We start from the raw sequence: 27,204 nt of genomic DNA on the forward strand, positions 1-27,204 counted from the left end.
TCTGTCTCTCTCTGTCTTTTATCCTCCTAGGGAAGGCACTGAGATTTCCTCCAGGTGCGACCTGTTATGTCATTATCTTAGGAATAAAAGGGTTTTATTGGAATTATTTGAAGCCTGGTGTTCTTATTAATGCTCTAGAAAAACCATCATTGGTCAACTCATGGCGGGCTTTGAACTCCAGGTAAAAATCTTGTTACCAAAACCTAAGATGTTATAAAGTTTCTGAGAGGAACTTCAGGGGTCTTTCAGAATAGAGGAAATAGACTCTCAAACTTAACAAAAGCTGAAAAACAAGCAAACCTTGGGTTTCTTGGTTCTATGAGCTCATATTCCAGGTTCTCCCACCCTGAGAGGATCAGTGGAGGTGATCCAGGGAATGAAAGAGGCTGTACGTCTGTGCCCCGCCCCCCACACCTCGGTACACATGTGCACACACCAGCATACATGCATACCCAATACAGACCCCTGCACACACCAAGACACTCACACAAACGCCTTGTCACAAAGCCCACAACCCTGCAGTGTCACACTGGGTAACAATTTGGTGGGACAAAAATACATCTGTCTCCATCAGTAACCAGGGTCACCTTTCAGGGTATAAACCGCCATGACTCTGACTCTGACCATGTAGTTGGGGAATAGGCATCTGGTTTTCAAGGGACTAGCAGATGGCCAGGGTTGGTCTAGGGTCTCCCAATGGACCCGAAGTCCCAACAGCCCTGGGACTTTGCTGAATCTGGTTGGTATTTACCCCTTAGCAATTGGGAAAAGCGTTAAGCTTAACGGGCAGACCTAAAGGCCCATGACAATTAGTTGCCTCAAACCCTCCCCACTGCAGTACTCCCAGTCCCTGGGAGCTAAGCCAAGAGAGTCAGAGCAAAAAGATAAGGGGGTGGGGGGAGTAAAACAAAGCAGTGTAAAGTCATCAAAATTAATGAGATTTAACATTTTTCCCCTTTATGATCTTTTAGTAAAATCAGTACTATTGGGAATGCAGCAGAGAGAATGTGACTTTTAAAGTCCTACAGACTTGGACTTGAAACCAGGCTCAACAACTACCTGTTCGCTGTGTGACCCTGAGCAATTAAGTTAACTTCTTTGAAGCTTAGTTTCTTCAGTTGCAAAATGGGACTAATAAGACCTACTTTGAAGAGTTTTATGAGGACTGAACTGGACAGGATACGTCAGGTACCAACAAATATGCCAGTTCTTGGCACATCCAGGTACTCTGGTTAGTTTCTAGGGTTGCTAGGTTATTTTCTGAAACATTATTACTCTACAAAACTGGCTTGAAACAAGTAGCAGTTGATCATGTACTCCCAGAACCTTCCTAGAATTAAAATTTATCAGCCTTTACTCAAGGAGCAGAGCAAATATTTCTACATAAGGAACAAGACCCAGGCCAAATTTTATTTCACATGTATGCTATCAAATAGCTTTTTGGTAATTCGTTCCCACCCCACTTGGACTGGAATTTGACTGGCAGCTAAGGAGGTGACGAATGGATATGTTGGCCCCTAATACTTGTTTGTTTTTTTTTTTTAGGATTTTATTTATTTTTTAAGATTTTTATTTATTTGAGAGAGAGAAAGAGAGTATGAGTGTATGGGGGGGTGAGGGAGAGAGAGAGTGGGAGAGGGAGAAGCAGGTTTCCCACTGAGCGGGGAGCCCAATGTGGGGCTCCATCCCAGGACCCCAGGATCATGACCTGATGGCAGTTGCTTAACCAACTGAGCCACCCAGGCAGGCGCCCCTGAAGATTTTATTTCTAAGTAATCTCTACACCCAGCGTGGGCTCAAACTCACGACCCCAAGATCAAGAGTCACATGCTCTACCAACTGAGCCAGCCAGGTGACCCCTAGGATTCTTTTTTTTAAAGTAAAATGCTTTTTCTTCTTTTTTTAAAATTTACTTTTTATTTTTAGATAAATCCAATTAGTCAACATATAGTACATCATTAGTTTCCAATGTGGAGTTCAGTAATTCATCAGTTGCATATAACGCCCAGCGCTCATCCCTTCACATGCTTTTTTTTTTTTTCACTGTGTTCATCAGTGCAACCGCCAGCAAGGGGAATTAGACACAGGATACTTTGTTGCATGGACAAAAAATGAACTTAGACTCAGTAGCTCCCGAGAAGCATCTAATTCCATGCACTTCCTGTGCTAAAAATTTATCTAATAACAACAGTAATTAAAGGAGCAGCATCTAATAGAAAAACAACAACAACAACAAAGCAGTGACCCCAGTCCTACCTGAAGCAAACGTTCCTGCTCCTGTTGCCATTTTTCCTGTCGCCGGCGCTCCTCTTCTGGGTCCCATGCCCAGAACTTAAACTGCTTAGAAAATAAAACTGTGATCAGGGCTAAGCCATGTCCTCAAGGCCAGGCCGGGGCAAGGGACACAATCAGCTTACAGACCGGCACTAGACCGACAAGCGGAAGCAGAAGCCCTTACATACTGAATGACCCTCTTTGTCAACGAAAACTACTTTTTCATCTTCATCCCTCCTTGGTTGACTTCCAAGAGGCCCGTATGATGCTGTGACCCTTTTTGGGGCTAATGAAAACATGGGTGTAATTAGCCCCTGGCAGGGGAAGGCTTTGGTTTCCCTTTCTTTCAGAAGCGATTTCTTTCTTTCTTTCTTTCTTTCTTTCTTTCTTTCTTTCTTTCTTTCTTTCTTTCTTTTTTTCTGTTTTCTTAATCATTCTTTATTACTGTCAGTATGTGAATGATGCTACCCTTCATTCTGTCTCATGTTTGAAATAGACACATGATATGTAAGTGGTATTAAAATTTGTGTTAAGCTTCAAATTCCTCTGGTGGAAGTTTAGCAGTGTGGTTGATCACGAGCTTAAATGAAAACTTTATGAAACTCTCCTTCGTGAATTGTTGGCTCTGTTTTCAAATTCTGTAAAGCCATCGTGCTATTAGTGACCCACAATCGAACTAAAGGATGCTATCCTAGCGATTTCTTAAACCTATTCACACTTCTGAGCCTGAGACCCTCATTCTGCATAGGGGTCCTGGTCCCAGCACATGGGGACGCTGTTTTCGGCAGAGCGGACTTTTGTGACAATCGGTGTTTGCTGCCCTATAGCACTAAGCATTCATACTGCTACTGTGTTTGTCCATCAGGTTAGTTCAAGGGCCAATGCTCACCAGCATCACCTGTGATCCAGGAAGGAGGGAGTCTCTGCCCTCATTCAAACCCAAAGGCGTTTTTTTTTTTTTTTTGTAAAAAGGTCTTTGTGAGTTTGGCACCAAGTGAGTTAACAGGAATAATGAGAGAAGGAGGCATGAACCAAAGTGCACCCCCACAATACAGAATACAGGAAGCAGAGCCGGGGAGAGAAATCACAGCTGTCTCTGGGAAACCTCCTGAAGGGGTGGGGACTGCAGTGTTTGAACTTGACCTCTCCCCACCAAGGCAAACCACATTCCCCAGTAACTGCGCTTCTTCTCTTCCCTCTGTTCTGATGGGCCTGGCTTGGGGAGGCACTTAGAACTGCCTGCCTGGGAATCCTGAGACAAGCAGCAAGATGAGGGGAGGGGGTCTCAGGGAGGAGGGGGGAGTCTGGGGCAGGACGGGGAGCAGGCAGAATCTATCTACCTGGGCTGCCTGAGAAGCTGGACAGGGCCAGTCCTGGCCAAGGCTTACATGAGTCTTGTTACTGCCCAAGATACCTGGGCTAGCTCACCTTGGGCCGGCCCAGGGAGGTGTCTTTAGGCTGAGAACGCAAGCCAGACCATGGGTGTTGCTCGATTTATAACAATATAAAGAGTGACAACTTTAATGTATTTACACATATGAAAAGGTATTTACACACACCCCATTGATGCCCTTGCCGTGGTGCCTGCAGTTAGGGTGACGCCCACAAAAGTCAAGGCAAGGTGGGCCAACAGGATAGGGAAATGTATTTCCTATACGCCACTCTTGGGATTCGTACTGCAGACTAAAGGCTCTGATATGTTATGTGGGAGAAAAGCTATTTAATTGTACATAATTCAAAACTTCCCAAGTTTCCTGGGATGACCATAAAATGCCATCCAAATGGGATTCCAGATAAAAAATCTGGAGTTAATGGTGTTAGAGGTTGTCTCCACCTGGCATTTTCCTAAACCTTGGAAGCACTTTCAATGTTCAGAACCTCTCTCAAGGGCATGGCCCTTCTTTGTCTTCTTGGGAAAAAGGATGTGGTCACGTGAATAAAGCCATAGGGAGACCAGGAGGAAAACAAGAGCGACAACTAGGAATTATTTAATTTTCAGATTTCACTAGGCAGCGCAGGAGAAAATAGGGAATATTTGTTTAAAAGAAAAACAGTGAGCATTTGCAGGGGGAAGACAAAGAGGAAGATACTTTGTGATACACAAAAGAAAGAAAAGCGATCGTGTTCCTTCCTTTGGTGACTACTTGCTGAGGACCTATACGGGCCAGGGAGGGATACCAGGTGGCCGAGGGTCCCCACGTTGTGGAGCTTACTACTGAGTGTGGTGGGAGACAGCAGGTGAGAGAGAGTGACAGCCTGGGTCTTCCAGAGAGTTCCAGAGCCAACACTACACCATGTACAAGCACTGTCCTCAATTAAAAAAAAAATGATTTTGAACGCCTCGATAAGTTGCATGTTTTAATACTAATTCCGATTGTCACTTTCATTAGATTTTACTTTCCCGACTCACTTACCATTTTGTTTCTAAGCATGATCACAACTCTGCCTAAGGATAATCTGTGTCTTTCTTCAAATTTCCCCTGGCAGCATTACACATGCCTTTTAATTATTCTTTTATAATCACTTTGAGCCTGTTTTTGATTGGACCCGCTTTCAGCAAATCAAATACTTTATAAATAAAAATAAATTAAAATCACACTCAATGCATCATCTTACTCCTTAAGATGAGCTACTTACAGGTGTAGTTACAGGTGACTTTTCACTGCCTGGAGAATCCACTGCACAGAGAGAAAAAAAGAAAGAAAAAGTCTGCAACGTGAGCAGCTTCTAACAGTATTTTTCTCTGGTCCTCTGAGTGGAATGTGGTTCCTATGTCAGCCTGAGATCATATGTATATATATATATATATATTTTTGTAAGCCAAGAGCATTAGAAAATCATAATAAAGCAGACCCTTGAAGCAATTTGTACCCATCACCGAAAGGAGTTATAACAAGTGTAGTATGATTGATCACATCAATTAGCACCAGAGACTAAACTATAGGAAGCAAAAACTGTAGGTGCTGGTGTTTAATGCCCCCTGCATCCTCTTCCCACTTGCTAGCCCGGTTCCCTCACTGTCTGACATGGAGAATTATCACACAGAGAGAGGCCAGACATCATCCAGGAAGTAAAGAGAGGGACACAGTTAACAAGAGAATCATTACCAATTCCTGGTAAATGCTTCTAACCTTTCTTTAAAAAGAGAAGAGGACAAAAAAATGATTTTGAATGCCTATTTTTTTTTAAAAAAGAGCTGAATATTATTTCCTTAGATTTTTAGCGTCAAAGAAAAATTCTACAAATTTCCTTCAAAAATTTCTACGAATTTCCTTCCAATTTAAGTAGAAGCGGAGTGGTTATCAGAGAACGAGCTCTTTGCTAACTGTGTGTCAGAAGTAAGCATTGTTTTTCTGCAATCAGAAATGAGGAAAAATACCAGACATTATTGGCTGCCCCCAACATGGATTTTTGCACAGAGGAAATACAGCTCCCCAGGACGCATTTTACCTGACTGGGAGAAAAACTGGGAACGTCGCCAAGAGTTCTGAACTCTCAGCGGGATGCTGGCAGGGCCAGGGGACTCTAGATCAGATGGCAGAACAGAACAAACAGAAAACCGTGAGAACAGGGGTGAGGACCAAGCGGAACCAGACTCCCAAGGACTAAAGGAGGTCTGGCGGTAGTTGACAGAAGAATTGAGAAGGAGTGAATCTGAAAGTACAATACATCTCAATAAAACATGTTCGAAACCCGAAGACATGGGCAAGAGCCAGCAGACACGGAACAGTTCAAGCTGTGGCTTGTCTCCCTTGGTGTTAGGTGCTATTTTACAGGTTCATACTTAATGGTGGAACTGTTAACATGTTAAATCTCAAATGACAGGATAACATGTTCCGCAAGGGTGAAATGCACAGTTTACATTGCTTTTGGAGAATACCAGGAAAGTACAAAAGACAGCGGAGATGAGTTCCATGATTATTGGATGCATCAACTGAGTTACAGCTGATCTGTAACTCAGCGGCATTGGACAGACACAAGTTCACGGTAAGCATTTGCATCCCTAAACTGGGTTCTGTGCGCTTGGATGTCATTCTCAGGGTGGATAAAGACAGCGGTTTTTAGAGTGAGCACATACTTTCCAGAAACACCAATATATCTTTGAACTGTAGGGAGACAGTGGAGAAAAGGAAAACGGGCACCTTCAAATGTATTTTATGAATGTTTTCAGAGTATTTAAAGACTACGTGTGTATGTGTATTGTGTGTGTTTAAGGGAAATCTGTGAAATATAGCTGGTAGCTGGTATAATCAGTCTATAAACAGACATGTGTATAAACACGGGGGAGATGCCATTGTCTAGAGGAGAGACTATATGGTATGGCTCCAGGATTCCTTATCCCAACCTACAGCTTCTTTGGACTTGATGTGTGACCACAGACTAGTCACTTACAGGTCCACAGACCTCTTCCAGTTGAAGTATACAGTTGGCATACAAGGTTACATTCGTTTCAGGTACCCAACATAGCGACTTGACAACTCTGTGCAGTACGTTGTAGTACGGACTCACACCACGAGTGTGGCTGCCATCTGTCGCCACACAGTGCAAGCACAACACCAGTGACTCTTTCCTGTGCTGTGCCTTTCATGCCCATTCCCATGACTCATTCATTCCGTACCTGGAACCCTGGACCTCCCATTCCCATGGAGTTTGTATATCTGGGAAAAGTCTTGTACTTCTCTCCTCCTCTCCCAATAAAAGACAAATTATGTCTTTCAAGTTTACATTGCAAATGTAAATCCTCTGGCCCCCATCCAGACCTCCCCAGACACTGGAGGAGCGGAGCCCAGAGACCTGTGTGTCCACCAGCCCTGAGGGGAACTTGGGCCCACACTCCTAATTGCAAATGACCGCTTAGGGCCGTATCTCTGCAACATACACCCTTGTTCTAAGAAAAGCATTTGAGAATAGCCTCTTATGGCCTGGCATCTGGCTCTGTAACTCTACTCCTACTGCTATTCCTCTGAGACTACCAGATTGTATTATTAGTGCTGATTCTGGGTCAGGTGTGGAGCTAAACGCTCTTCTTCCAAGACCCCTATGAGGTTGGGAGTTCTGTGATCTCCCTTCGACAGTTCACAGGGAATGATTAGAGATTAGGACAACTTGGTGGGGAGGGTCACATGGCTAAGAATCACACAGGCAAGAACTCAAACCTGGGCATTCTGTTTCCAGAAACTGCAGCTGTTGTTCCGGCTTCCCTGAACCAGACGAGAGCACAGAACAGGTGCACGCCAAATATAATTCTCTCCTGAAGGCTAAACTTCGAGATGCTCTAGGGCTACCAAATTTTATTTTTTTGTCACTCCACTTTGTTAACGCACAATGGAAAGTCCCTTCGTTGACAACACATTTTATAAAATCAAAATGTAACAGGGTGGCAAAATGTGTGAGACAACAAAACTAATTAAGATGGCTTAAAATACCTACTTCCTCTCTGTGTTACTTATCCGCACAATTAAAAAGTGGGAAAAATGGGGCAGGATTAAACTCTATCTAAATATGGTCAATTGCTGACCCAGTTATGAGATTTCATTTTTGTCAATTCCCTCCAGGACAGTAGGGCTGACAAATTTAAAACAAATGCTTTGAAGACAGTATTGAACTTGTTCCCACAATTAGAAACAAATGATCATCAGTGTATGTACTAATTAATTCCCTCCCAAGGACTTCCTGTTACTCAAGTAGAGCACACCTTCTCTCCCAGCATTCAACTAAAGCTAATGGAAGTCAACCCAGATTCTGCCAATGGCGGCCCCAAAATGGCTGCCTATCCTTGAAAAAAGGAAAGTAAAATAAATCCCCAGCCACAATGACCCCGTACCATCTTCTCTTTGCCTGAACTGATAAATCTATAAAATGTGTTGGAAAGAGTACATTAAAAAAAGACAAACAAAAACCTCACAGTTCTTGCCTCAACTCTAGCCATTTTCATATCTGTAGAAAGAACTCAGATCAGGAAGCCCCAGTGGTCTATCTGTTTTGAAGAATAATCATGGAATTCTCAGGATACTCCCCGACCCCATTTCTTTCTGGTGTTTGTGGGCACCTGAGTGTTTCATAAGGATAAAGGTATTCAAGTAGGATTTTTAAAGAGTAAATAAAGGGTTGAATTCACAACCTATACATGGCCTAAGGGGTTCCTGGGGAATTTGTGGAACATATTTAATCTATGACTGTGAATGATTTCTCAGTAATCATCATACACACCCAGGAATTATTATGAGGTAATAAAATCTGATTTTCTTCTAAAAAGTCAAATCGTCAGATTCAATGACTATTTTATAAAGATGGGACAATTAACAATTAATGAAGTTGATATAATATTAGGATGATACACTTTTTATTGAAGTTATTTTTTTAGTTTGTAATTTTTTTTGACAGTTTGGAGTCAATAAAATTATTTTAAGGTATCAAACACTTAACAGAGACCTTGTAGTGTCTATGGTATTCTGCTGACAAAATGCTTTTGGCCACTGGGTTCCTGGTTGGGTCAAACATAGAGTGCAACTCCCTGATTTCCATTCTGAAGTGACTTAATTCAGCCACTATGGCCTCTCGCAAGCACCACGGCTAATGGGATGTTAACATAAAGGAAGTAATCTTCCTTTAAAATAAAGGATATTTCAGTTGGTTTGTCTCATTCTCTAATTTTGTCTTATTTTTCCCTCCTTTTCCCTACAATCCGCTGTTTTGTGTCTTAAATTCCACATACGAGTGAGAGAATCACTAAATTCTACCTCTGAAACTAGTAATACACTATATGTTAGTTCTTGAATTTAAATAAATAAAATAAAATAAAGACTATTTTACTATAGATGAGCCCAGCAGAGTACGTAGCACTTAAATAAAACATTTCTTTCTTTTTACCTTGAGAATAGAGATTTGGCAAGTGTAATTGGTTGGTTTCAGACATTTTGTCCAGAAATGGATACGTCAGGGTTGCTTCTGGTTCTGGTGACTTTGGCTTTGCCACCTGGATCATGGGCAAAGAGGCAGAGACATTAAAAATATTGTCCATTAAAAAATGCACAGGTGAAATAAAATTTAAGGACTCATGGCTATTACAGAATTCAGTAAACCAAACATTTGACTTTTAAATGGAAATGTTCACCCTTTCCCCAAAAGCCCTTTGTGCTTTCTACATTAATATGGAGGCAGATTTTTTTCAGAGAAATCAAACTGGAGCATAAAAATATGATGATCACTGTTCTCCAAACCCAGAAGATACTCTTCCATCATTGGGATTGTACATTACTCTGTCTCATTTTCTGATTGATCAATCACATATTCTCTTCCTGATACTACATAATACAGTATTTTGTAGTGTTAGGCAGTGAGGTGTTCCACAAAAAAGAAAGAAAAAAAATCTTACTATGAAAGTGCTGAATATTAAAATAATATCACTTTCTAATGGACATTATTCTCAAGACACTACAGAGCCCTCACACAAACTTATATGAAGCACATTAAAAACAAAGAAGTGTCATTTAAATAACTGTTATCAACTAGGGTCATAGCAATGATGCCATTACGAGATTTTTGAGGCATGTTAGACCACTTGTCCTTATAGTAAATAGTTCCAAAATTACAGGCTTTAAAAATTCTTATGTTTGCTTTATAGAAATAGAATTTTTTTTTTTTATTGTTGTTTAGTTTTATTTTGTTTTTCCCTAGTCTGGCCTTTGGTAAAAGTATCTTCCTTCTGATTCGTTGCTTCCAATCAACTGATTGCAGATTACTAAACTGATGTCTAAAATAAGTCAGTAGATTCTGAGCAAAGATCTGAGGGAGGGGCCTGGTTGTATCAGTTTATGTCTTTTTAGCTGCTTACAGAGATTTCTCAGATTCACTCTGGCTGGTGGCTCTGCTCCCAATAGACTAATTTGATAGTCAACAAGGCAATTGAAGCTGTAGAGTGCTTGTTTCATCATAAGCTGATCTGTGATTTGGTTCTCAGGATGATTTAATGTCTATAATTTCTTCTTGGTAAAATTTTATTTTTCTTTATGAATAATACATTCAACCCTAATGGAATCCTGAAGAAAACAGAGTTAATCGCCTCATTGTGCATTACAGGGGTCAACCAGATGGCCAAATGAACTTCAATGTTAAACATGCAGCAAAAGCTAAAGCTTAGGTGGTGCCTGGGTGGCTCAGTGGGTTAAAGCCTCTGCCTTTGGCTCAGGTCATGATCCCAGGGTCCTGGGATTAAGCCCCACATCCGGCTCTCTGCTCAGCAGGGGGCCTGCTTCCCTTCCTCTCTCTCTGCCTGCCTCTCTGCCTACTTGTGGTCTCTGTCTGTCAAATTAATAAATAAAATCTTTAAAAAAAAAAAAAAAGCAAAAGCTTAGATTTACTAAAGTTGACAACCTCCAAATTTTAACCCCATGCCATTTCCTCCTTCGTTGAGTCTGGCAAAAAAAGTTTCGGTAATGCTCAATTGTAAATGAATGGTAATAGCAGAAATGCTCAAAATCACCATTATGTAAAAAGGTCAGCCTGTGAGCACGGGCACTTTGTCTGATAAAGGGAACACTCACAAGTGAAGTCAGAAAGCACAATCTGTTGCAAAAGTGATCACTTTTTTCTCTTTTTCTAAGAGCTAACTCCACAGTAGGGAAAAGAGAGGGCAGGGATTCATCTGGTATAAGAAAAGTACTGGATTCCAAGACCATTAGTTCACTTGCCAACCAACTAGTAGAGATGCTTAACTGCAGTCCACAGAAGAGAATATAGGGGGTATATATTTAATATCACTGGATACTAAGGAAAACATGGTAATCTTGGGTATTTTATGCTTTAAAGTTCCTATCTTTAGAATACTATTTACTGGGACGCCTGGGTGGCTCAGTTGGTTAAGCAGCTGCTTTTGGCTCAGGTCATGATCCCAGCGTCCTGGGATTGAGTCCCACATGGGGCTCCTTGCTCGGCAGGGAGCCTGCTTCCCCCTCTGCCTCTGCCTGCCATTCTGTCTGCCTGTGCTCGCTCTCTCTCCCTCTCTCTCTCTGATAAATAAATAAAATCTTTAAAAAAAAAAAAGAATACTATTTACCAGATGCCAAATGTCCATACACCCACAAAGTAAAGAATCCCTGAAAACAACTTTTTCCATAGTATGGTAGACATGACACTGGTGGCCCAAAGACAGACCACACAGATGAGATACCCAGATGCATATTCTTCAGTTATTGTGTTTACTTGGTTTCATTAAAAAAAAACACAAAACTCTCTAGCAATGATACAGTTTTCCTTTCAGTTTAGATTTAAGTGGGGGGGGGGGGAGTCCATTTGGAAGAATGATACATAAATAATGTTTACAAGTATAATGTGGATCACACACAAATCTCCAAAGGGGGGAAATCCTGCCTGTCCCCAATGTCTTCCTACAGTTGAGTTCCTCCTTTCAGACATCTAGACCATTCTTTTATCCTGTATGTATAAAAGTAGGGAATAACTAGAGTCTGAAATCCCCAAGGGCATTATAGCAATAGGCATTCTCAAGGCTCTACAAGGACAAGAGCACGGTCGGCTCCTTAAGGTCGGGGGCTAGGCCTTCACTGTTGAACATCCAGCATCTGGTACAGTGCCGGGCTCCTATTAAGTGCACAGTCAATATGACCAAGTAAATGATAGATGAACTGGAACTAGATAGACAGGGTCAGTTTTTCACTCTCAAGTGACAGCCCAACTTAGGATGAATTTTTAAAGTTGGAATAGCACCACATAGAGTAAGCCAGTGTGCCAGTCCATGGTTCTCTACCTTGGTGGCCTACCAGAATCACCTGGGGGGGGGGCTTTGAAAAATACAGATGCCTGGGCCCTGCCCCCCCCCCCCCGTGATTCTGATTTATTTGCTATGCAGCATGCTTGGTGTTTCTAAATTCTAAAAGGCAACCAAGGTTGAGAGCGACTGGCATAAAAGATGAAGACTTTTAGACTGTGCCTTAAAAAAAGAAACCAAATTAATACGAATGAGATGAGACTCCAAGCAAGGAAGAAATTTAATAAAAACAAGACATTAAAACTCATTATATCAGAATAATAATTTTCTAGTTTCCTTGTTATATAGGTCCGGAGGCATCAGAAGCACCATTGTTATAAAACAGGTAAATATTGGAAAGAGAATGTTTCGTAAGCTGCAAATAAGCAACTTCATGCACAGGAAACTAACATCTAACTGCAAAGCTTTAGAACTTATATTCCATTTTTCTTTAAATGTATATATTCCTGCATAATTAAAAAATTATTTAAAATAAAATTTAAAAGATATTGAATGGATACATTCATATCGGTATACACCAATGGTTATTCATAGAGGTAGGTTTCAGTGACTTTTTCCTCTCTGTTGCTCTATTTCTATTTTTTAAAAATTTATATATTATTTTTTATAGGTTTACATATATTACTTGATAGATTTGTTACATTTGTATGCACGTTACTATAAGTTACAAAAATGTATAGCTACGGACTACACGTTACTATAAGTTACAAAAATGTATAGCTATGGACTATCTGTGGCCTTCCAAAATTCGTATGCTGAAATCCTAAACCTCAAGATGGTGGTATGAGGACATGGTGCCTTTCACAGGTGATTCATGAACTTATAAGAGACTCAAGAGACCTCCCTCACCCCACCCACCAAGTGAGGCCACGGCAAGACAGAGATCCGTGAACCAGGAAGTGGATTCTCACCAGACACCTTGACCTTGGCGTTCCAGCCTCCAGAGCTGTGAGAAATAGCCTTTTGGTGTTTACAAGCCACCCAGTCTATGATGGTCTGCTGGAGCACCCAATAGGACCTGATGCATACATCTCTCTATATGCATTTGCATCGTTTTATAAGGGACACTTTTTTTTTTTTTCAGGAAAAAAAATACAGATTGAAGACAGGCACAGGTTCGGAGAGAAACTAAATCTTCATTATGAACAAGCACCACTTACAACCGCTCACATCATAAACCAGCTACCTCGTGAAGCCACACTGACTTTGGATTTAACTGCGTTATTTTTTTTTTTAAGATTTTATTTATTTCTTTGACAGAGACAGATCACAAGTAGGCAGAGAGGCAGGCAGAGAAAGAGGAGGAAGCAGGCTCCCTGCTGAGCAGAGAGCCCGATGTGGGGCTCGATCCCAGAACCCTGAGATCATGACCTGAGCCGAAGGCAGAGGCTTTAACCCACTGAGCCACCCAGGCCCCCTGGATTTAACTGCTTTAGACCACCACGTATTTTACCTTTTGTGACAGCACCAGCTCCACCTTTCCACTCATCTCATCTTCCACTTTCTTCTGGTCTTTTTCTTCTGGTGCATCATTCTTCAGCTGGGCGCTGGAGGAAAACTCCACAAAGGGCACGGTTGGGCTGGATCGGGTCACGGTTGTTGTAAAATGCTGTGGTTCTGGAAATAGAGTTATGTTCAGAAACATAAAGAAGAAAAACAGAACCATGTAAGGGACCATTTTTCCTGCCATGCCACAAAGTCCGCTGAGCACGCATCCTGCCCTCGGCCGTAGAAAGGTGGACTGCAGTACAATGAGAGGTGGTAAAGAGCCTGAGATGCCAGAATTTTCTAGGCTCTTTCAAGACATGAAAAAAAGAAATCACACAACACAAAACACATCAAGGGGCCCCACTAGGGGAAATTTAAATTCTTAATAAGAGTCTCAGAACCAACAAAATGTTGACACAAAATACTACAGTAGATGGGTTGAGTAGGAGAACATTGAAAGACAGTTTCTGTCCAAAGGGCTGAGTGGCAGCCCAAGTCTTTCTTTCATATTTCAATGCTCCTTTTCAACAGTACATTTTCATAATTGGAATGTGATAAGGATCGTGGGGCACGTATAATGCAATGAAAATCAAGTGTTCTCTGATATATAAGGAAGAATTAGGTATAGTCTAGAGTGAGGGCGTGTATCAAAATGTGGAGGTACACTCTAGTTTGAAAAAGTATATGCTAAAATTTTTAGTAATGCCATTTAATTTATTTTAAAATTTGTTTTAAAATAAAAATTTAAAATTAAAAAAATTTTTTAAATTATTTTGAAATAATTTTGTATTTAGAAGAAGGAAAGAGCATTTTAGGCTTGCCAAGAGAAGAAATGCGTTAAAAGTACTGAGAAATATAACTTTAGGGAACAGTGGGTCTCTATTCATACTCACTGTCCATATGGGGGGCATTACTTAATTCTTTTAAACTATTGACCAGCTTTTTCATTTTAGCGTCTATTTTATGATATATTTTTGATTTATAGCCTTATTATCTAATGATGTTCTGTGTGTTAAAATAGGACCCTCAGTTTTCAGCATCATTTATTTGGGTGAAATATAACCTTTTTGATGACGGAGAAATACTTTCAAAAAAACAAAAAATACCACAGTAGCCAAAAGGATGGGCTCCTGTTTCCACAGGAAAAATAAATGACATGGTCATAGATTTCCCCAGGAAGCCTCTAGGTGGCAGCACAATCACACCAGTTATGGAGCCTTGATTTACTATCTTTCTATGGCTCAGTGGGAGAAATTCTGGATTGTTCCCATTGTATCTTAACAGTTACCATGATCTCCCTTAAAACCAGTTTGTCAGGGAACAAACCTGATGGGGCAAGTTCCGTATTCCCTTTCTGTGGTTTTTCACCATCATTTACATCCTCTTGACTGTTCTGTTCAGTTTCCTCAGTGGCTGCCTGAAAAGACAAAGATTTTTTTCCCTTTTGAATAAATTATCTCTTTGAAAGTTCTAAAAGGTAAAAGATTTCTTTCTTTCTTTCTTTCTTTCTTTCTTTCTTTCTTTCTTTCTTTCTTTCTTTCTTTCCTTCTTTCTTTCTTTCTTTCTTTTTGAATAGTAATTTTTAGGCCAATGAGGTAAAGTGCCTATATGAATTCATACTTTTTCCATTTCCTAGGTAGCCTTCCGGTGAAAAGCTGGATTGGCTGGAAGGAGCTAGTCTGTGAAGGAGAAGAGGAGTCACATGAGGTCACATGAACCCACTGCCTCCCAACCTCCTCTGACCACCTCAGACACACATCCCACTCTTCCTCTCCCATCACCACTGAATTTTCAAAATCATAGAGACCACCTACTTGCCCCCAAATGCCTTTGGAGTTGGCTTAGGGTCATATCACCAGTTTAAAAAAAAAAAAATCAAGGTTACAATTAACCTTTCAGTAGCTTGTCTTCAGCACCGATGTCTCTGACTCCTGGCACTGTGGATTTTATTCTTGATGTTTGCTTTCACTCTGGGCTCTCAAGAACGCTATTGCCTGATTTCTCATTCTCTCTCTCTCTCTCTACTAAATTTCAACTATTTTCCATCACATTTGAATGACCCTCAAATGTATCAATTATTCTCACGCATTCATCATTACATTCTCTACCCATTTATGAATTGTACTTTCATCTCCAGCCCAAGCATCCATCGAAGCTTCAGTCTGGCACATTGGTGTCATGGTAAGCATGCTAAGTTACCTTCAAATAAGCCCCTCCTCCAAATCTCGCAATTTCTATTTATGAAGTTAATTCTCCCCAGTGCACAAATTAAACTGAAGAGTTTCCTGACTCATATCTTATGAGTGTTCATGATTTGCCAAGTCCTGGTCCTAGCATAATAGTTTTTATTTTATTTTATTTATTTGACAAAGAGAGACACAGTGAGAGGGAACACAAGCAGGCAGAGAGAGGGAGAAGCAGGCTTCCCACCGAGCAGGGAGCCTGATGTGGGACTCGATCCCAGGATGCTGGGATCATAACCTGAGCCCAGGCAGACACTTAATGACTGAGCCACCCAGTCGTCCCAGCAGTTTTCATATCCATCTCTTCCTTTCTGTTTCTATAAGCTAGGGCCCGAGTTGATCCTTGACTTCCATGTCCTTCCACTAGGGGTCTCTCTGACTTGGATCTTGCTATTTAATCCACTTGGCACATCACCATCATAGTCGTCTCTTTCAGTAATACCTCAGTTCATCACTTTTATGCCTGTGTTCCTCTCTTTCAGAAGTACTTCCATTTATATGTTTTATGCTTCATTAAATTTATAACATTAAAAAAATTTGGAACAACCTGAATGTCCAACAATTGGAGAATGGTTGAATGAATTATGGTGTATCCATAGAAGGAAATATTACGCAGTCATTAATTGCATCATGGTATTAAACAATAAGTTATATGTGAAAATACTTACTATCTAGTGTTAAGTAAAAAAATGTAAACTGTATATCCAGGTTGATGCCTACATATGCAAGACTTTATATATGCTGTGTTTATACACAAATATACCTGCTAATACATATATAAAAATGTTTGTAAAATACAGGAAATATACTAACATGTTAGAGTGATTGTTTTTAATGTGCTTAATTTTGGAGGAATACTTCTTTATAAATATATTTCTGTATTCCAAATGTTCACCGATAATGCATTGCTTTCTGATTCAGAAAACAAAATCAATGTAATTTTACATTATCTTTAGTTGGGAGCCAATTGATTCCAGAGTAATTCTAAGATTCTCCAACTAATATTATAGTAGTTGCTTCATAAAAGCAGTGGGAAGGATGATAAAATACTGACTAGAATATACTTCAACAACCAAAGAGAACAAATTAATGACTACTATGTTTTCTTGGTCATAGTGTCTTAATTATAAAGGGCTAAAGTTGAATTTTTAAAATATGTATGAAATACTCAGTACATCTTAAATGGTTTTAAGATAAATATTAAAATTAGTTTCAGCAAAGGCATTATTAAATATGTTATAAAATATCCCCACAGGTTCTCAAAAAGCTATGAATTTATTGGTGTCTTAAAAGTTCATGTATTTTACTCATAAATCAAAATTTGTGTTTCAATGAAACAAAATGAAAACTCTTTCTAGTGAATGCATTGGTGGAAACTGTTACCAAATTCTGTAAAAACAAAGAAATTTTATACTTGTGGAGCATAAGGAATAGCACAGAGGACATTAGGAGAAGGAAAGGAAAAGTGAATTGGAGGAAATTGGAGGGGGAGATGAAGCACTAGAGACTGTAAACTCTGAGAAACAAGCTGAGGGTTTTGGAGGGGAAGGGGGTTGGGGGATGGGTGAGTCTGGTGGTGGGTATTAAGGAGGGCACATATTGCATGGAACACTGGGTGTGTTGCATAAACAATGAATCTTGAAACACTGAAAAAAATAAAATTAATATGTTAAAAAAATGAAAAAATGCAAGAATGGTTCAACATATGCAAAAAAATGTGATACACCATATTAATAAAATGAAGGATAAAAATCATGTGCTCATCTCAATAGATGCAGAAAAAGCATCTGACAAAATTCAACCTCTTTTCATGATAAAAGCTCTTAACAATTAAGGATAGAAGAATGCACCTAAACATAATAAAGGCCATATCTGACATGCTCATAACTAACATTGTACTTACTGGTGGAAAGCTCAAAGACTTTCCTCCAGAATCAGGAACAACCTAGGGTGCCCACTCTCTCCACCTTTATTTAACATAGAACTGGAAGTCCTAGCCAGAGCAATTAGGCAAGAAAAAGAAATAAAAGGCATCCAAATAGGAAAGGGTGAAGCAAAATTACTTGTTTGCAGAGGACATGCTCCTATATACAGAAAGTGCTAAAGATTCCACCAAAAAACTCTTAAAACTTGGGGTGCCTGGGTGGCTCAGTGGGTTAAGCTGCTGCCTTTGGCTCAGGTCATGATCTCAGGTCCCTGGGATCGAGTCCCGCATAGGGCTCTCTGCTCAGCAGGGAGCCTGCTTCCCTCTCTCTCTCTCTCTCTCTGCCTGCCTCTCTGCCTATTTGTGATCTCTCTCTGTCAAATAAATAAATAAAATCTTTAAAAAAAACCTGTTAAAACTAATAAATGAATTCAGCAAAGTTTCAGGATATGAAATCAATACAAACTATACAAAAAAGAAGAAAATGATCCCATTTACAATAGCATTGTAGAAATAAATTTAACCAAGGTGAGATATCTGTATACTAAAAATGAAAACATTGATGAAGGAACTGAAGAAGGTGCAAGGAAATAGAAAGATAGCTTGTGTTCATGGATTGGAAGAATTAATACTGTGAAAATGTCCATACTACCCAAAGCAATCTACAGATTCAATGTAATTAATCCCTATCAAAATTCCAACGGCATTATTTAAAACAGTATGCTATTGTCATAAAAACAGGCACACAGATCAATGGAATAGAATAGAGAGCCCAGAAATCAACCCACACTTTCACGATCAACTAATTTTTGACAAGGGAACCAAGGATACAAAATGGGTAAAGGATTTCTTTCATAAATGGTGTTGGGAAAACTGGGTCTCTACATATGAAAGAATGAAATTTAATTCTTATCTTACACCATATACAAAAATTAATGTCTACGTGGGATAAAGACTTAAAACTGCAAAACTCCTAGAAGAAGGCAGAGGAAAAGCTCTTTGGCCTTGGCCTTGGCAATGATTTTTTATATATGACACTAAAAGCACAGGCAACAAAAGCAAAAGCAAACAAGCTAAAAAGCTTTTTCACAGCAGAGAAAACAGTTAACAGAATGAAAGGGTAATCTATAGAGTGAGAAAAATATTTACAAATCATACATCCAATGAGGAATTACTAACCAAAATATTTAAGACACTCATATTCCCACAGCCAAAAAAAAAAAAAAAAAAGACAAATAAGCCAATTAAAAATAATTAAACAGGTATTTGAAAAGATGCCCAACATCACAAATTATCAGGGAAATCAAAACCACAGTGAGGTATCACCTCACATCTGTTAGGGATGGCTATAACTAAAAAGTCAAAGGTAACAAGTGTTGTCAAGGATGTGGAGACAAGTGAATTCTTGTATATTGATTGTGGGAATGTAAGTTGGTATAGCCATTGTGGAAAATGGTGTGGAGGATCCTCAAAGAATTAAAAATTTTAAAAAAATTATAAATAGAACTATCATATGATCTAGCAATTTCACTTCTGGGTATATATCCGGAGAAAATGAAATCATTATCGCAAAGAGCTATCTGTACTCCCATGTTCATTAAAACATTATTCACAATAGCCAAGATATGGAAACAACCTAAAAGTTGATGGATGAATGGATTAAGAAAATGTGATTTATCAATATTACATTATATGCATAATGAAATACATAAGTAAATGTGATGATATATAAATATTAGTATTATATACAAATATATCATTGGTGTATGTATAATTTTATCTATATACAAATAAATACCTATCTCTTATCTATTTAAACACATACACACAGACACAGACAGCATGGAATACTACTGAGTCATAAGAAAGAAGGAAATCCTGCCATTTGCAACATGGATGAATCTGGAGAACATTGGACTAAGTGAAATAAGCTGGACACAGACAAATATTGCATGATGTCAGTTATATGTGGAATCTAAAAAATTAAAATTAAAAAAGCCGAGCTTGTAGTAATAGAGAGTAGAGTGGCAGTTACCACAGGGTGGGGTATTGGAGGGAAAGGTGAAAGGAAAAAAAAAGGAGAATGGCTGTTGTTAGGGTCTGGGGGGGAGGGGACTGTGGGGAGTTATTGTTTAATGGGTAGAGTTTTGGTTTTGCAAGATGAAAAGAGTTCTGGAGATGGATGGGGGTGATGGTTACACATTATGAATGTGCTTAATACCACTCAAGTGTACAAATGCTTAAGATACTAAATTTTATGTTATATGTATTTTACCACAATAACAAAACTGGGGGGGAGGGAATAGCTGTTAAAAAAAAAAAATGTTTGCAAATTTTCCAAGCTTAAAAAAAAGCACAAAGAAAGTTTGGGCAACAAGCCTTCCAAGCTTCTAAAAGATCTACAATAGCATTTAGTGGCAAAAATTGTGTTTTTTCTTTTGGAGGATGGGGTGATTTCAAACTCCTCATAATTAGATGCACATTTTCTATACCGTGTATCAACTCTGGAAGAATAGAATATTAAATTAAAAGATATTTTTAAAACCCTAGGCAGGGAACAAGCAACATATTTATATTACTTGACAGATTTTGTAACTTTAAATATATTAACAAGCCTGAGTTGAATCCCTTTAAAGAGACTTCTATGCATGGAAATAGTTAAAAAGACCAAAGTCTCTTTTATTATATATGTTATATGTACCTGTTGTGTGTGTGTTCGCATTGTCACATGAATGACTGACATAACAGCAGCATTGGAAGACCAACCAGCCTAGCATTACAAAAGAATAAGTCAGATTTTATAATTTAACATATCCCCCCATCACACACAGAGAAATATTAATATGTGGTAGTATTTTTGTTTTATCATGTCCATATATAAAATCCTATCAGAAACACTGATCTCTTAGGTTGTTCCCCAAACTGATTAGATTATAGAAAACTATCTGAAGTTGGAAAACAAATTCACAGATTTAAATACTGACAAACAATGCTTTTGAGAACCGTAGGGTTTCCAATTACTAGAAACAAAATTAAAAAACTACAGACACCAGGCCAAAGCCTCCCCACTTCAAAACTGAACAAAGAAATGGGTACAGTTTATAGATCTCAGATGCCATGAATTCTAAGTTGTATTATTTTAGGTACTACGAAGAAAGAAAACACTATCTGTTAAATATGATACACTGTTGACTATAAGATACATACTGATTTAGATACATTCAAATGGGGAAAGTGTGCCACTTGGAATGAAGGGAATAATTCATGAAGTCCTTTAGATGTAATTTATAATGCAAAGGAGACAAAATCCTCCGGCACTACTCGTTAAGGTTTATTTTACGAGCTCATCACATTCCAGTAAGATTTTACTTATGCATGACTAATGGAGCATTTCCATTTCCAAGAATTCTCTGATTTCTGAATGCATTTCTGTATGGCTTACCACTCAAACACTGAGCTTCCCGATGACCCTATTTATCTTCCCTTAAAATGATGCTTTGAAGGGTAGTGACCGTAGCCACCTTGGTGCTTAGTGCAATTACCATGAGTCAGCGCTGTTGATAATCTCACTTGATGCTCGCAGTGAGCTGCTAAGGTATATAATCCAGATGACTCTCTCTGTACAGGTGAGGAGACTGAAGCTCAGGAGGCTCTGTGGTTTATGCAGTGTCCCTGCTAGCAGGCAGGGAAGGTGGGAGCCAGACCCAGCCCTCCGTCATCCGGGTTCGGACTCACGCCCACCTCTACATCGTCCCCTGGTATGTAAAGGTTTTGATTGCTAAAATGCAGTATAAGAATCTGGGAATCCCCAGGTTTTTGCTGAAATGATTCAAACTGTCTTTTCCTCTCCCCTTGTCATCGATTCTACTCGTCATCCATTTGTTCTGCAAAAGAGAACTCTCAGGGACTCTCCGAACAGGAGGCAATCTAGCTGTCTCCACTTCCAAGGGCAGCTTGAGACCAGACTGCCCCCGGCCACCACCCCCATCTTGGGGCTTTCCACCCAGCCCAGGGTCTGGGGGTCCGAGGTGTATGCAGCACTGGTACAGGGCAGATATGTAATCTATGCTAGGTAAGCAAATGGTCTATGCATTATTTATGGAACTCATACTCTCAAGCTTACTTTGAATTCATACTAGTCATCCAAATCAGGCTATTAGCTAGCAAAATATTCAGGGTAAATTAAGAGAAAAAGCAAGCTATGACCCAATTTGAATAACATGAGTCCATTTAAAAAACATTTTCTATGCCCTGAGAAAAAAGAGGAGAAGGATACACATTAAAAAAAAAAATCTTAGTATTAATTTCTGAGTGGCTGCAGCAGTATGTAGTTTATATCTCCTTTTTTAAAAAAGATTTTATTTATTGTTTGACAGAGAGAAACAGCCAGAGAGGGAACATAAACAGGGAGAGTTGGAGAGGGAGAAGCAGGCTCCCCGCTAAGCAGGGAGCCTGATACGGGGCTTGATCCCAGGACCCTGGGATCATGACCTGAGCCGAAGGCAGACGCTTAACACCTGAGCCACCCAGGTGCCCCTATTTTCTTTAATCTTCTGGCATATGTATAGACTATAGCTGACTCTTGAACAAAGGCATAGTTAGGGGCACTGACCCCTCTGCACAGTCAAAAATTCAAGTGTAACTTTTGACTCCTCAAAACTTAACTACTAATAGTCTACTGATGAGCAGAAACTTTACCAATAACATGAACAGTTGATTAACACATATTTTGTGTTACATGTATTCCACACAAATTCTTAAAATAAAGTAAGAGAACTAGAGAAAAGAAAATGTTACTAAGAAAATCATAAGGAAAATACATACAGTACTGTATATATTGAAAAAAATCCACATGTAAGTGGACACATGTGCTTCAAACTGTGTTGTTCAAGAGTCAGCTGTGTATGTAATCAAGGGAAATCCCCAAAGACAGTTTAATTAGCTCGTGTCTGGCTCTCGCATCTTGAAGGTTTGTTATTTTTGTACTCACATCACTATTTCAAAGGAAATGAGCTCAAAATTGGCAGTTTTAACCTGATGGACTCCAAAATTTGCCTGAAACAAACCTGCCTTGCTGGAAAAGGCACTTTCCGACCCATACTTTCCTTTGGTTTCAGCTAAACAGGGAGAAGCCTTCCCTTCTCCGACGGGTAACACTGTCTCAAGAATGACAACAGCAAGGAAGTAAGATCAGATCCCTGGCCTGAGTAGAAATGAGAGCACAGACAGGTTACAGGGGCCCAAGCAGGAGCCGGCTTCTCCTTGACCGAGAACATGATCCAAACTCGTTCTGCTGTCAGACTTAGCCCTGAGGTCAGGGGCTGGGGAGGGGGGTGGTGGGAGTGGGGGGGGCGTGGCAGTTTCTTGGCCCGAGAGGAATGTGGTCTTGCCACAAAATCTACCTAGCGTCTGGCTGTTCATTCTAACAAGGATCTCACTTGTGGGTTGGCCCCAGAGCAACACTGGAGAAGCAACTGGAAAGACAGAGCAGGAGAGCAGAGACCCAGAGCTTGGGTGGTCCTGTTCCCAGGACGGAGGAACGACCAGAAGTTGGGCTGATCATTTAACCTCTGTGGGTCGGAAGATGTGATACCCAACGTCCTTTCCTCAGCTTCCATTCTGTGACTGAGTGATTTCCTGGCTTCGGTCTCGAATAACTTCTCTGGACAGAAGCCTGGAAAATCAGTCTATTTATGTCTTGGCACCAGTGACCCAGGGGTCACATATGCCATGCATGTGTTTCCCCTTTCACTTTTATACCTCTGAGTATCTACTTTCACTGGGTAAAAGAGGATCTGCATGGGGGATCAGAGTCTCCACTCCTTAGCCTTTTCCTTTTTGCCTAAACTTTTCGAACCCACAATGTGAGGCTCTGGTCCAGGTAAATGGGATAGATTCTTTTTTTTTTTAATTGTCTCTGATGTATCATCTGCAAATGCTTCTTTCCCTAAATACCTTCAATGACTTTTAATTTAACACTCCTCCCATTACTTCTAGATGGAGAAAAACAGTTTGTCAAGAAATGCTTGTTGACATTTGACATTGGAAAGGAATTTTGCAGTGGGTCTCAGTTGTAAGGAAAACAGCACCTACTCAAATGCCTTCCTCCAGCTCTCACTGCTTCAAGAAAGATCGGATTGTCTGTTTTCCTGGATTGGACAAGATTAGTAAGGCACTGAAATTTCCAAGAGGAAGGCCAAGGGCTGATATTATCAAGGTTGAAAAAAAATAGACCTACCTTATTACTTAGCTTGAGAAGACAGACAAAATCGTTTAGAAACCTGCCGGCAACGTTTGGCCCTTGGTCAGGGAGGGAGAATTGCTATAGATTTGGGAGGAAGGAGCTGGCCAGCAGGACTCCCCCCACCCCCCACAACCCATGACAACATCGGGATGAGCTGGGGAGGAGGAGTGATCGGCAGGGTCTAGGTGGCAGAGGGAACAGACTTGGGAAAGAGGGAACAACAGGAGGAACAGAAAGACCTGAGGAAGTACCACACGGAGCATCTACAAGGCAGTCGGCCTCCTGGAAAAAGCTATTCACAGCCCTGTGCTTCTTAGTGAATTACAACTGGAACGACGAACAAGCCAAGCTGGACAATGACAAGAAATTCACCCCATTTGTTTGAAATTCACACCCTGTGCAAGATGGCGATTTTTGACGATCTTGCTTTAAACCCAAGAAACTTTATACCTACCCCTTTTCGGGGCTTCTGGAAACGGTACCGTCACTTTCTCCCATTGGTTGTACAACCCTATTAAAAATAACTTAAGGGCACCCCTGTCTGTGAGTCTGACGTCATGCCAAATGCTTACTCTAGACAGGGATTCTCACACTAACCTTCAGAGGCATATACTACTATTATCTTTGTCTTTAATATAAACTGAGGCTCAGGTAGGGCTTAGATCTTTGACCTACTACATGAAGTACTCTAGGTATTTAGGAAAGGGCCATTTTTAGTACCACAGAGGAAGGAAGAGAGTCAAATGCAAATTCAGCTCCTATGAAGTCCTATGAAGAAAACTCTGGACTAGCTTTGAGGGCGACAGAAACATCTCTCTGAGCAGGATAAAGCCCTCATCAGCTAAGAAGACCTTCCAACTTATTTTCCAATCCTGGATTCCAGGAGTCTGTATTTGTGCTAGGACATGGTTTTCTTACAGAAGCCAATATTTTAAAACACAAAATAAAACAAAAAGGTTTTTGCGGGGAAATATCTCAGGGGTAACCAGGTCAGGTCTTGGGAGACCGGACCCCTTTGCTTAGAATATGTAACATCCTAGTCAACCGCATCACACTGTAGCCCTGTGACCACTCCTGGAATCTTCTTGTGGCTTCTTCACCACTGTCCAAGCCTTTGCTTCTGCCGTTCCCAACGTGTGGAATAACCTGCTCCATTCCAATGCAAATCCCACACCCAAGGTCAAGTTTCCAAACCACGTCCCACACAAAACCTTTCCCACTAACCCCAACCATAAGGATCTTACCTGTTCTCTGCAAAGCTTCCAACCCGCTAGTCTTCTGACCATATTATCTAGCACTTAATTAAACTTTACTTTATATACTTTTCTGGCTGCTTTATAAAAACTGCCCTCCCAGCAAGTTTATGAGATTTTTTTTTTCTTCCCTGCTTCAAAAATGGGGCAGAGAATAGTCCTTAATTCAGGCTTATCGGTGACCAGGCAACCAACTACTGGCAAAGTAACTGTAGTCACTGTGTCATTACCTGACAGGTGATTCAGCTGAGGATGATGTGGAGTTTGCTGGTATCAATAGATACAGCCAGAGTATTAAAAAATAATAATAATAACACGCTTAACTTCATTGAGGCTCCATTTCTTAAGCGAGAGAGCAACGGTCCCGAGAGTTTTAAATGAGAAAGGTGAGGGAGAAAGAAACCAGAGAGAGGACATAATATCGCACAAAAGTGGCCGTGCTGGCCCCAGAGGCTGAGAGTCCAACCTCAGCCTGTCCCCCACAACGGGAGTCTTGCGGTCACCCTCCCCTGCCGCCCTTGCTTCATGGTCTGAATGGACACTCCTGCCTATGGCTGCCATGCCCTTTGAGCAGTTCCAGCTTGCCCTGGACAGCTGTGACATTTTGGTGGTGGGGGAGGTTACTCCTCTGTAAAGAGTGTATCTGTTGGGAATGCAGTTTTTGGAAGAAAGACGCCATTTAAAGAGAACACTATTCCTTTGACGGCCCCGCAGAATGGGGCACATGCATGAGAAAATAGCGCATCGAGTCCAAGCTGGTCTCTGGCCCGGCAGGGGGGAGGCTCTGAGGGGCAGCCCCTCTGTTTTAGGTGGTCCCCCTATTTTGCCATGACCACCGAATTCCACCACTTCAACGGGAATACACCAGCTGTAACATAGTCAAGAAATGCTTTTCTTGGAATACGGGCAAGGACATGAAGTGAGGCGTCGGTTTATTGGGAGAAGACATGCTTCTCAAATGACTCTTGGAATAACACATTGGGAACGGAAAACTTTTGGTGTTGTAAGTTGTGAGTATGAAGACTGTTTTAATAATGAGCCTACATTCTGCGTAGGAGAGCTGACCTCTTGGCTTACAGTCTAACAGATGCATACAGGTAGTGATTTACCTAGAAAACACTGTTCTAGCCCCTGCCATAGTTGAGTCAAGGGCCTGGAGTATAGAGTCGGGGAAAGAAAAGATACTTCCCATTCAGAACCACCATGGCTTCTGAACTAGAAATGACTCCAAACAGGGTGGTTTTTCTTTCTTTCCTTTTCCTTTCTTTAAAAAGATTTATTTCTTTGGGGCAACTGGGTGGCTCAGTGGGTTAAAGCCTCTGCCTTTGGCTCAGGTCATGATCCCAAGGTCCTGAGATCGAGTCCCACATCAGGTTTTCTGCTCAGTGGGGAGCCTGCTTTCCCCCCTCTCTCTCTGCCTCTCTCTCTGCCTACTTGTGATCTCTGTCAAATAAATAAATAAAATCTTAAAAAAAAGATTTGTTTCTTTGAAAGAGAGAGAGAGAAGGTGGGAGAGAGAGCACATTTGGGCAGGGCAGAGGGAGAAGGAGAAAGAATCTGAAGCAGACTCCACATTGAGCACAGAGCCCGACGCCGGGCTCCATCTCACGACCCTGAGATCATGATCTGTGCTGAAACCAAGAATCAGATGCTTAACCGACTATGCAACCCAGGTAGCCCCAACTCTAGGCAGTTTTTTTTTCAAGTAAGAGATCTATAAAGGAAGAGGCTCCCAGGCTTTTCCAAGAGTTTGGACCTACATCTTGAGTCTGTCCAGGATCAGGCTGTTTCAGGGGAAGAAAATCCACCGGGCCACCTTTTGTTTGGGGCTTTTCTTGTTATACTGTATACATTACTGAAGTAAGATGATTTCTTTCAAACTATCTAATTTTGCTTCTCTTCAAACAAGACACTTTTGGGGATATACAATCAATGTGAAATGTTTCAATCCATCTTCTCTTGGCCTTTAGGGAGGTTAACTACTATTAAAGTGG

General features: G+C 40.6%; 1 protein-coding gene across 26 annotated transcripts in view; it reads right to left on the reverse strand.

Moving 5' to 3' along the window:
- Positions 1-27,204, reverse strand: part of LIMCH1 (LIM and calponin homology domains 1) — a 329,186-nt gene that overhangs the window by 19,982 nt on the left and 282,000 nt on the right. For 14 of the 26 annotated variants that reach the window (XM_082728805.1, XM_082728795.1, XM_082728804.1 and 11 more), the window contains 5 exons: positions 14,873-14,963; positions 13,512-13,675; positions 9,145-9,250; positions 4,912-4,952; positions 2,257-2,337 (listed from right to left, as the gene is read on the reverse strand). In XM_082728805.1, coding sequence (XP_082584931.1) covers positions 2,257-2,337; positions 4,912-4,952; positions 9,145-9,250; positions 13,512-13,675; positions 14,873-14,963 — 483 coding nt within the window. Of the gene's footprint in view, positions 1-2,256; positions 2,341-4,911; positions 4,953-5,724; positions 5,800-9,144; positions 9,251-13,511; positions 13,676-14,872; positions 14,964-27,204 lie in introns of all 26 variants that reach the window. The other 12 variants (XM_082728814.1, XM_082728802.1, XM_082728812.1 and 9 more) reach the window with 3 other exon arrangements.

The sequence above is a fragment of the Mustela nivalis genome, assembly GCF_964662115.1.
Source record: "Mustela nivalis genome assembly, chromosome: 4".
NCBI classification, from domain to species: domain Eukaryota; kingdom Metazoa; phylum Chordata; class Mammalia; order Carnivora; family Mustelidae; genus Mustela; species Mustela nivalis.